Source organism: Elaeis guineensis, chromosome 13 (genome assembly GCF_000442705.2).
Source record: "Elaeis guineensis isolate ETL-2024a chromosome 13, EG11, whole genome shotgun sequence".
NCBI classification, from domain to species: domain Eukaryota; kingdom Viridiplantae; phylum Streptophyta; class Magnoliopsida; order Arecales; family Arecaceae; genus Elaeis; species Elaeis guineensis.
The window spans coordinates 12,960,917-12,973,351 of NC_026005.2; the positions used below are offsets into that span (position 1 = coordinate 12,960,917).

At 37.2% G+C, this 12,435-nt stretch overlaps 1 protein-coding gene across 1 annotated transcript; it reads left to right on the forward strand.

Annotated features, from left to right (window-relative positions):
* Nucleotides 1-5,404: 5,404 nt before the first annotated feature.
* On the forward strand, nt 5,405-11,532 carry LOC105056704 (3beta-hydroxysteroid-dehydrogenase/decarboxylase). Its single transcript, XM_010939008.4, has 12 exons — nt 5,405-5,744; nt 7,420-7,509; nt 7,784-7,917; nt 8,011-8,181; nt 8,509-8,631; nt 8,694-8,773; nt 9,484-9,682; nt 9,798-9,888; nt 9,972-10,146; nt 10,576-10,732; nt 10,951-11,017; nt 11,178-11,532. Exons 1-12 carry the CDS (start codon nt 5,504-5,506, stop codon nt 11,312-11,314), a joined length of 1,665 nt encoding a protein of 554 aa, XP_010937310.1. The 5' UTR covers nt 5,405-5,503; the 3' UTR covers nt 11,315-11,532.
* The last annotated feature ends 903 nt before the right edge of the window (nt 11,533-12,435 follow it).

A 12,435-nucleotide genomic window follows, 5' to 3' on the forward strand; every position in this document is an offset into this window, starting at 1 on the left:
GAGATCTTCAACCTTCCTGTCGGTCCTAGACTTCTATTGTTCGAGGGTCTCAATCCGTCTTTCAGTCTGCCGTAATTCTTCATCCCAATGGAGAGTGGACTCTTGGGCCTCTTGAAGAGCTTCCTTTGTAAGGTTGAGTTCCTTGGCCAGATTAGTGTTATCTCTCTCCAAATATTTTAATCGATACTGCAGCAAATCGATCTCTTCTTTCTCCATCGCTGGAGCATCGAGGTTGGAACTAATAAGACTCGCCAGATATTGACTCACATGTGCAAGGGATCTTAAGATATCGGCAGATCATTTCTCCCACCTTTGTTCATTGAGAAATAATTTTTTGGCTGGCGGTAGGAGGTTCCTCAAGTATTCCACCATAGATTGGAGGATCTCCCCTATGGATGGAGCACGAGACGTCGGATCTGAGGGTCCTGCATGAGCAGTGGATGCAAGAAAACATCCAATAGGAGTCGTCATCTCTGGAGATCCTCTAGTCTCTATTGTCTTGGTCAGATCTTTCTCCAAATCATCGACCGCCTCTTTCATCCACACTTCCTCAGTCGGATCTTTTTCAGAGCGTTCCTCGATGCTCATCTCCGATGCCATCTCCATCAGTGCTCCACCGATTGGGACTTCCTCTGGAGAATCCTGCATCACAGCTTCTAATGGTTGGGCTATGGGTTCGATAGTAGGAACAGCATGTTCTTCTTTCCTGACCGCGGGTTTCGTTTCAACAACCGGAACCACAACCTGCTTTCTACGGGTCAGAATTTGCTCAAATCTTTTTTAAGCACTGTGGATCCATCTTGCTCCAAGAAAACATGATGAACAATCAGCACAAAAAGATTTGTGGCTATTCGTGCCTTCAAAGAGCAAATTTAAAAGAAGAAAAAAATGAAAGACCACCACAAAATGATTAAAACCTCGAAGAGATCATCGTCTAAGTGCTCCCATTAGTTACATCCATTAGTGTTAGTCGCATTAGGCTGACGTCACCCATCTAAAATGCAGCAGAAGCAGGCATGAAGGTAGAAGCACGTGGCATTGGATCCGAGGCACTGTTGGAGTACTCCTTTCGTCTGATCCTCAGACTCAGAAGTAGGGGCTAGTGTTATAGTGATTACCATGAGCACTTCGAATCAGCACTATATCATAATACATGTCAAGCTCTCAGATCATTAATATGACCGCTGACTGCCATATGAGCTGAGGAGTCTATCTCTATGCTGAGCTGAGGCATCCCCGAGGTCTGATCTGTGTATGAACTGTTCAACCGATTTATCTCTTCGACATGCATGACAGCTGTCTATTTCGAATAAGATAAGATTTGGTATAACCATCTCTCTTGATCTCACAGAAGTGTTTAAGGGTTGAATTATCTCATCCAATTTGGCATGTCCAACGGTCCGACAATCTCAGGATTGTGCAATCTCACAACTAGCAACCCAGCTGTTCGACATTCTTCTATACAAGCAACCAGAGCCCCGAGAATCCAGGTAAGTTCAATCGAACCCCTATTAGAAAACTCGTTGCTGCTTCTTTGTTCTCTATTTTTCTAACTTGAGCGTTGGAGGATTTTCGCCGGAGTCACAACCTCCGATTTAGGATTTATTTTACAGGTGATTCCAACACCAGCACTGCGGCACGAGATTTCCAGATGTTTGTCTTCCGACTCCGACTAATTTAAGCAGCAACAGCAATAATGAAAACCAGAGATTAGTCACTGACGTGAAATTTTCTTAATTTGGAAAGAAATGGAGCAAAAAACAACAATGTTGGGAAATAAGCTTTGAAATTTTTGTAGCTGTACATCTTTCATGATAAAATTATTGCTCAAATGCTTTGAAATTACATCTCTTATACATCAACCAAGTGTTACTGCTCAAATGATGGTTCAAGTTCTACAATGATGGTGACAAGCCTTGGTGCAAGTTAATTCGAAGCATCTACTATTCGAAGAGAATACCAGGAGACCTCCCATCCAGTCTAATGAAATCAGTTTCATCATTCTAGAGGAGCATTATGAAGCTTTACAAATTATTCCAGCAATTGTCAATTCCCATAGTGCATGATGGAAGACAGGCAGCCTTCTGGCATGATACTTGGCTACGAGAATTACCTCTTTCCTTATGGCTACCTAATTTATACCTCTTCACCAAGAAGATAGGATCCATAGTTGACTCCATCGATTGGCCCAATCACTTTAGACAACCTCTATATTCCACAACAGCCAGCAAGCTTAACATTATAATGTCCATGATCAATAGCATGCAGCTTAGTACAGGGAATGACAGAAGGAACTGGAAATGGCACTCATCCCATCAATTCATAAACATGCGATGTTACTTATTTATGATGCATGGAGGGATTTTAGCATATTTTGGTAAAATTATTTGGCATCTTCCAATCCCATAAAAGATTAAGGTATTTAAGTAGTTGTGTTACCACAATAGGATTCTCACTGCAGATAATCTTATCAAAAGAGGGATACTAGATCTTACCTCATGTCTGCTATGCTCTGCTCAACCTTTAGACTTAAATCATCTAATGTTGGAGTGTGAATACTTCAGATCTATATGGATGACAATTTTTCAAAACATAACAATCCAGCAACTATCGAAAAGCATTCACGAACTGTGGAATCAATGGAGAACAAACATCCATCAAAGCAAATCAAACTTAGCGGTGGATATTCTTATTGCAACTAGTCTCTCGTGCATCTGGAAAGAGACAAATAATCAAATATTCAGGTTTGAAGGGCGGATAAGTCGAGAGATATCAAAGCAAATAATCTTTCTATTTACATATTGGACTTCGAGCTCTAAATAAGAGGATTTATTTAGACTGATTTCTGAACTTCAGAGGATTAAATTATGAGTGCAAGAGATAGTCATAGTCTCAGTACTCACCCTTAGTTCAAGGCTTGTTGAATGGATTTACTACTGTAGAGAAGTTGAAGTTATCATCATCTTTGAAGGCCTCCACAGCTAGCTTCTTCAAATGGGTTCTACTGGACGATTACATGTGCTATAAGTCTGATGTATTGTACTCATGGATATATATTGCATGTGTTAAGATGCCACCAATGAGCCTAATATTTTGTATTGTTTAATATATATACATACAGAGGGGAAGCATCTTACTTCCTCTGCCTTCTCAAAAAAAAAAAAAAAAGAGCTAATTTTATTTTCTGGTATTAATAACTTTGCATCTGTTATCTGTGCTTAGCTTAAATGAATTTTAGCTAATCACGTATGATTTTGTTTTTTTAACAAAAAGGGTGCGATGCATAGATGACTTCATAATTGAGTTAGAGAAGTTTTAAAGATTTTGAAAAGAATTAAAAGACAATGAAAATGACATTTAAATTTATTCAATAATCAATAAAAATATGAATGGAGAATTGCTTGATACTATTGTGTGTTCACTTGATTGAAAATAATCTAATTGAGTTTAGTTTTTTTTTTATTATAATTTTTTGATAAATAAGTTGAGCCGGCTCCTATGGTTCATGTTTCTACATAGATCACAAAGATATCAGTAGTAGATGGCTGATTTTTATTGTCTGTTTCAAAATATTGTTCATTTTATGCTTTCTCTTAACCATGATCAATTTGACAAAACATTTTATTTTATTTTTAGTAAGATAGTGTGCGTATATTCATAAAAAATGATGAAAAAAATATAAAATTCCAGTTACATACTGCACTCTTTTTATTTAGAGATGTGGAAGCTAATGATTGTCTAAGTGAAGATGGGGGTTACTAACACTCCTTACCCCATTTCGTTTGACGCCAATCCAGCTGTTATATCCTCGATGACAAGATAAACAGTGATCATTAGTGGGTGGTTGATAATAGTAATCATAAAAGTGTTTTATATTTGATTCTGTTTCTTTAACCCATTTCATGTTGCTTGGTGCTTTTACAAGGTCTCATTCAGCCTCATTAATGTATTTCTATTGGTTATTAAGACTCTTTAAATTTCCCTCTTCGATCTTCGATGCCCAACTTCCAGCATCTATCTACCTCGAGGGTACCCATTTTTTGTGGGCTCAAGTTATAGGTTGGGTCCCTAAATGGAAGTTCATGGCAAGCCCAAGCCAACCAAGGCCTGGTACCACAACTTACTATTTAAAACTTCTATTTGGGATAATAAAATAAGCCAGCTATGTCTTCCTTAGTTTGTGTTTTAATAATAAACGGTTAATAATTACAGACCTTCTGATGCATACTAATTGGCCACCCTTGCGCTGGATCGCTTTCAGGACTGTAGTCGGTAGAAGGAGTTTAGGCCCAGAAAGTTGATAACCAGCCCAATAAGGTATGAACACCAACGGCTTATTATAACAGCCTGCATGATGGGTCCAAAACATAAAATATAACTTATAACTATGACAAGGATGTTATCATTTCACACTACCATGAATTCACAAAAAGACATCTCTCTAGATAGCCTTGGGGCTTAAAATTAAGTAGAGGTGGCAACCGAATTGGATTGGATGGATACGAATCAGATTGGATATACAATAGTTCAAAAAATTGTCAACCTGAATTCAATGTATTAATTGAACAGATCAAAAATATACTTTCAAACCTAACTATTTTATTAAATAGACAATTCAATTCAATTTACAGAGAATTGAAACAAATCGAATGAATAAAATAGTTAAACATTGCCAGCAAGCAACGTAGAACGACGGTTACTCTATCTTGAAGCTTCTTTCTGCGAGCTTTTTCATCTAAAAAGCTATTTCATGGGCAAGCGGTGTTTGGATTGTTATAGTGCTAAATTATTTTTTTTATTTAACAAAAAAGTTATAGAATAAATATTAAAGCATGACATGAAATTTTTACTTACTTCCCAGAATAATTTTTTATATTTTCATCAATTATTAGAATAGTTCATCATCAACAAATCACTTACAATATTAAAATTTATCCATGAGTATCATAAAAGTCTCAAGACGCGTTTCCTGCACGAAAGCATTTTTAAGAGCTGATTGTGATCAACACAAATTTCAGCTCGAAACTAAACAAGTTTGCTCACGGCTTGGAATATGTCGAGAGCAAACAAAGCTTCGCTTGGTATTAGCTCAGATTGTTTACCCTTCACCCCCTTATTGGTGTCAAACCCCAATTCCATTTTCTAATGGCCCAGATAAAAACTTCCAAGCTTCAATCCTTCTTCAATCTAAATAAACCCCATCCTCATCTTCCCTTTTTTCCTTCTCCTCGTTTTGCAGCATCTCTTGATCTCTGCGTGACCATTCTGTCATGGGCCATGCAACACTGGCGTACGTCAAAATAATATATTATTGCACCCACCTCCCGTCCCATAAAATCACTCACATGCTATGCACGTGCCGGGTCAAGACAACCCGGTACCGGTTTAAATGCCGCACCATCGAACGACGCAGGCTGCCGATTTTTTGAGTTTTCGAGGGAGGCTTCCGATTTCCGGCGGTAGTTGAACTCGCTCTCCATACTCACCTGCGGTCTCGAGAAGAATGGGCGAAGTCGGCGGCGGCGAGCGGTGGTGCGTGGTGACCGGCGGGAGGGGCTTCGCCGCCCGCCACCTGGTGGAGATGCTGCTCCGCTCCGGCGAGTGGTGCGTGCGGGTCGCCGATCTGGTCCCGTCCATCAAGCTGGAGCCCCAAGAGGAGGACGGCGTCCTCGCCCATGCCCTCCACTCCAGCCGCGCCTCCTACGTCTCCGCGGATCTCCGCAACAAAGCCCAGGCCATCAAAGGTAATACGCAAGGGATCTTTCTTTCTTTTCTTGGAATGCAATCCGATTTTGCTGGTTTTGGACCAAAAAGGTTGCAATTTTCATATGTTTAATGCTTTTGATTCTGTTATTATTCTATGGATTTGGTTAGATTTGGATTGATTGGGAGATTTGTTGGTGGAATTATTGATAGATCGTATTGTATCTGGAAGTAAATCGGCTTAAAAAGATGAACCTTTTGAGCCTTATGGGACTATTGTTTCTTGCTTATTAGCTCAAAGCATCAAAGGAGGAATATTTTTCGAACTGGTGCTCATAAAAGTTTTGATTTTCTTCTGAAACTATCATTTAAGTATCAACTTCTTAGAGACTGGTGACTAAAATTTGGGAGGATACCACTCCAGTGCCTTGAATGAGTTCCACTTAATAATTTGACGGTTTTAACTACTACTCTTTGTTTCCCTATACTCGACCATCACTTGTGATGGGTTGGTCAGCATACTGGTCAGTGAGGCATTTCTTCTTCTTGAACATGGTAATTGAAAATCTAACTACTATGAGCTTGTTTTGCTTTTGTCAGTTGAAAAAAAAGTGCTCTTAGATCCATCCCAAATGTGCTTTCTGGCTTTGAGGAGCATTCTATGGAAGTTACTCTCTGTCTCCGTGCTATTCTACTACCTGGTCATATTCGTGGTGCATCCTTGCTTTCTCATTGCTCAGACTTTACATCAGTATTTACAAAAGAAGTGAGATACTTGCGCAGCCCTTTTAGTGCCATAAGTCTTTTGGGTACTAGTAGACCATTGTAAGAACCTAAGTCATGAGTATTAATTTATTGGCTTCATGAAATGTGTAGATTTTCATCAGGTTGGTCTTCCTGTTAGTAATTCTTCCTCGTTGCAACATTTGAGCTGGCTGATATTTTAGCTCAGAATATATTTTGGAAAACGTGAAGGATGATGACATGATACTTGGTGGCTCGAGCCCATTCATTTTGCATGTTAGTGATACATGCAACTTTTGATAAACAGTGATTATTACGATATTCTGTCGTATGCTGATTGAGATTTGTATTTTTTAGTGTTTGTAATGCTACTGATTTCATATAGTAATCTAGAGATTTTCTGGTTTACAAGTGAACACATTTCTTGTTATATAATATCTGGAATATCATTTTTCTATAATGGCATAACTTCACGAAAAAATGTTATTTATTAGTCTCCCCAAGTCATCTTACATTGGAGACAATGATAATTGCAAGTTGAAACCCACCATCTGGCAATATGAAGAAAATGATGTTTTTAATAGTTCCTTGCATATTATGTTTGATATCTTCTTAGCCATCCTAATTGAAGGATAATAAGTACCAGCCAGCATGGTGCCACTAACTGGTAGTATGATAAAGAGGAAAAAAACTATGCTTTTGTCACCCATCTCTTCATATATCTTTTTTCTTTTGGTTGCATCATTTTATTTTTATGTAGAAAACATTTTTTTAATCACAAATAATACTTGATGAGAACATGATGTTTGGAGTCCTGAACTCATTAATTACGTCATAGCATTGAATGCAACCATGATAGCTTTGGTTCATTTCATTACCTTGTCTTATTCATTGACCACAAAACAAAGAAAGGAAAAATGATTCACTTCTCTATTTTCCTGACATTCCTTTATTTGTTGTTCTGTTGGGCAGCATTTCAGGGTGCAGAGGCTGTTTTCCACATGGCTGCTCCTGACTCATCCATCAACAATTACCACCTTCATCACTCGGTTAATGTTGAAGGTTTGATTTCGAATGATTTATGATTGATTTTTAATTTTGTTTGAATAATTGTAAGTTACAAGCTGAGGTAGGGCACTAGCAACCTGTTACAAATGGAACTGGTGTGTATACATCTCCCTACTGTGACTCATAGTGTCATGACATTCATAAAAATTCAAATTGCTGATCCCGTTAAAATATTTTACCTTCTGGTATTATATTGTATTATTAGAATAGTGGATTTGTTTTTCACCGGAAAACCTTAATTACTCTTGAGTTGTTTTTGCATTTGCAGGAACTAAGAATGTTATTGATGCTTGTATCGAATGCAAAGTTAAGCGACTTATCTATACTAGCTCACCTAGTGTTGTCTTTGACGGTGTTCATGGAATTTATGATGGCAAGGAGTCAATGCCATATCCAGCTAAGGTCATGATACTATATTGTCTGAAATTTCAATTTTGTGGCACTGCTTCTTTTTAAGATATGGGATCCTTTTGACTCATATTTCTGACCCTACAGTTTAATGACTCATATTCTGAGACTAAAGCAGAAGGAGAAAAACTGGTGATAAAGGCAAATGGTAGGTCTGACCTTCTGACGTGCTGCATACGTCCTAGTAGCATTTTTGGCCCTGGTGATAAACTTTTGGTGCCATCGCTAGTTGCTGCTGCAAGGGCTGGGAAATCCAAGGTAATGCATGCTATTTTTGGACATACTGATATAAATTATTACCAAAAATATATGTTTTAGTTTTGCTTTTGCTATTTTCTGTCCCTAGTCCAAATGACTATGTTTGTACAAACTAAACAAAAAACAAACATATTTGTATTTCAAAACCAATTTTAGTTTTTTCTTTAAAAAATTGTCACCTTCATTTAGCGTACTTCATATGCTTTAACTTGTAGTGAAAGCTACAGATTTGAATTTCATTTTGTTCTTTTACCTTTGACTTTAGAAGCATTCTGCCTTCTGTAATATACTGGTATTGATCACTCTTCCATTTTTCGCCATTGTAAGTACATCATTGGTGATGGAAACAATATGTATGACTTCACATATGTTGAAAATGTGGCACATGCCCATGTATGTGCTGAGCGAACTCTAGCCTCAGAAGTGGGTGCCAAGAAAGCTGCAGGACAGGTATCCTTTTTGCTTGTACTTGATTTCTTTTTACAAGTTGTCATAATATGATGTTTATGCAGGCTTATTTCATCACGAATATGGAACCAATAAAATTCTGGGAGTTCATGTCCCTTATTATTGAAGGTCTTGGATATGAGAGGTGCACACAACTTTTGCTTGCAGTGATTTCTTTTTCATTCATAGAACTCTAGTGATTAAAGCTTGGTATTTTGAAATTTGAGTCATTAATGTTGTCTTTGCTATTAGTGTTGATATGTTAATTATATGTTTCCAGAGTAGCATTAGACCTTAGTCACTGTCAGAGTTTTAACCTGTTGATTTCATTGAAGATTATCATTTACAGAAATTGAGAATGCTTCGTCTATAATCATAGAATAAGTTTTGAGTTGGAAAGTATGTTGGAAATGTATGTTTTTTCTCCCACATACATACAGACAGATGTACATATTCTATATCAAAAGTGCCTCTTAGTTTTGTCAATGTTCCTTCTGTCAAATTACATACTTTAGGCTTCATAGGCACTTGCATACCCTAAACCAAAAGAGGCATTTAGGTTCTCAATGTTCCTTGTGTCATATTACATGTATAAAGTTAGGCTTCATGAACACATGCATATCCTGTATCAACAAGTAGCATGTAGATTCTCAATGATCCTTCTGCCAAATTACATATGTATAAAATTAGGCTTCTCTGTTAATGTTATCAATATTTCGGTGACAGTCAAGTGAGAAGGATGAAATTTTATAGTTGAATCTCTAACTTTCAGATGCATCACTTCTGGCCTCTTTCATTATGAATGCACATGGCATTGCCCTCTATCTAATAAGTGCCAAGTTTTCTGAATTTCAGGCCTTCAATTAAAATTCCTGTCTCTGTTATGATGCCGATAGCCCATGTAGTAGAGTGGACATACAAATTGTTCTCTCGGTATGGCATGCGTGTCCCCCAGCTGACACCTTCAAGAATTAGGCTTCTCTCATGCAACAGAACTTTCAGTTGTGCAAAAGCTAAAGATCAACTTGGTTATGAGCCTATTGTATCACTTAAGGTTTTAAATCCGTGACATTGCATATGATTCAATAGTCCCTATGTTTTGGGCTAGTAAGCGGGTGGGCATTTTTTGCTGATGCAATTATATTTTGCTTTTCCCATTACATCTGTAGGATGGTCTGAAGAGAACAATTGAGTCGTACCCCAACTTGAGAGCGGAGAAGAGAACATCGAAGGCTACTATCTACTTAGGAAATGGAAATAGTATGGATCTCTTAAATTGACATGCTTTTAACTCTGTTCATATTTAATATACTGAAAAAGCTTGATTAATTGTGTCCTTTCAGTTGCCAACACTATTCTTTGGAAGGATAAGAAACAAACGTTCAAAACATTGTTCCTCCTGGCTGCTATTTACTATTACTTATTTGCATGTGGATATACCATCATTACAGCAATGGCAAAGCTTCTCTCAGTGGTTGCTTTGTTCTTGTTTGTGCACGGGATGTTACCTATGGAAGTGTAAGTATCCTTCCTTGCTTTGTCTGTTGGTTTAATTTGTTTTAATTGATGCTAAGCAATGATAGCCTGCAATTCAGGAATCACAGGATGCCTATGAGTTTGATTACTTCTAACTATGAGAAAAAGATTTGATTAGTTTTAACCTTCCCAAGCATATTCTTGTATGTGGTGATGATTTGTTAAATATGATTTATTTTTGTGGTAGAGACAAATATTTTCATCCATTCAGATGCTTTTCCATATTTTATAACTGGATAGTGGAGGGACACTGAAATAGCTTTACAATTAGAGCAAATTTCCATTATTTTTTTTTTTCTTAACCATTTTCCATTTCCTTCTGGCTATTCTGACATGTCATTTGAATTCTTGACCCTGTTATTGGTAACTATTTACTTAGTTGATCATAACAAAAAAGTGCTGTTGGTGCAGATTTGGTTACAAAATTGAGAAACTATCACCTTCACATTTTCACTTATCAGAAGAGAAGGCACATCATCTTGCTTGTTGTGTCAGTTCTTCATGGAATTCTGCAGTTGGCATACTAAGATCTCTTTGCAAGGGAAAGGACTGGTCGCTATTTTTTAAAGTATGCGGCACTATTAATTTATAGTCTATTGTCTTTTCTATTAAATGACTGCATGTTTGTTTTTTTATTGCTTCATGATCTAGCCTTCTTTTTGTCAAAGCATGAGCCATATACGTGGGAGTGGTGCCATTTTATTTTATTTTATTTTTTAATTTCTATTTGTGATGCTTTTTGGGGTTTATGCTGTCTATTTGTTTCTCACGAATGAAATTTAACAGGTGGTTCTTGCCCTTTCGGTTCTCAACCTTCTTGGAGCCATGTCACTGCAGATGACGTATAAAATAGGTCACTCAACATTTTTCTTTTCATTTTTTTTTTTCCTTCACTCCTTTTTCCTGGATTCTCTTGAAAAATTCAACACCAGGGAACCTGCTATGTGTGACAAAGATAATGCATATTTGGTTCTACATCAATTTAGCTGATATGTTTTGTTCTCTAATTGTAGGTATTCCACTAGTTTTTGTGGCAGCCTTGGTTTATGAAAAATGGGAGGATAAAATTGATAGCCTATTTGATGATGCTGTCACCTGCATTTTGAAACTGAAGTCCAATGTTGCACAGAAATGCCTGAGGCAACGGTAGTTATACGATATAGTAGCTCCAAATTTCCATGAGCGAAGTGAGGCGAATCTAGTTACTGCCTGGGTCTTTAAACCCATCATTATCCTTGTTGCTGTCTTTATGTTGGATCAATTGACATTTGTATCTGTATCACCTTAATTTTTCTTGTCCCATCCTCACTTGTTAGTCCTCTTGGTTTGGTATACTAATCTTTCATGTGTCTGCTTGCAGTTCTGATTTCCCTGTCTCTAAACCGGGTAATTGTAGATCCTAATTTTGAAGGACTATCAAATTCTCTTATTAGAAATTTAATTTGTGTGCTGGACCTTGTGTGAGGCAGGATTTCTTTACTGTTATTCTTGTAGTTTTTTGATGTTGGTCTGTTTAATGGTATAATTTTAGCAGGAAATATACAACAGGTACAATAAAATGTGCAGATCCCAAAACCAAGGATGAGATTCTCCAGTATCAGTGTTTCTAGTGGCAAAAAAATCCCATACACGTTTTAGCATGAATCCAAACCATATGAACACAATGAAATATCTATAACTTAATAATGTTCTGAGGCTCACTGCAAATTATTTGGGTGTATTAAAAAAATATGATAGGTCCATGTCTGCTTCAAAAAAGATGTGAACGATGAGGTACTCGTTTCCTGCTCCTTTTTCTTTTACTAGAGCTAACCATAGCCATTGGAATAGACAGACTGGAAGAGTCCACCTCCTTAGGGGTATCCCTCTCACTTCCTTGTTGATCGTGTAACTCGTTTGAAGTATGGCAAATTGAAGGATTTTCTGACTTGGGGTGGTTCTATCTCTCCTTTTTGAAAGCTTGCAAGAAGCTGCATGGCGCCAATACAACAAAGATGTGACAAACAACTAACACAAAAATCACGCTAAATACTTACTCAAAAAATCATATAACATAGAGTGCTTGGAATAGATACAACAAAAAAATGTGTATATGTAAAGATAACATAAAAATATGGAGAAATAATGATCTTCTAGTGGTCTAATTGAACCACAAACTTACATAAATTACAAATAATTTTTACCTTGCATTTTATCGAGCAGAAGGGATCTTCAGTTTTCAACTCCGAGTTGCATATTTTACAACATCCTTTTTGGCTTAAGCCTAAATGT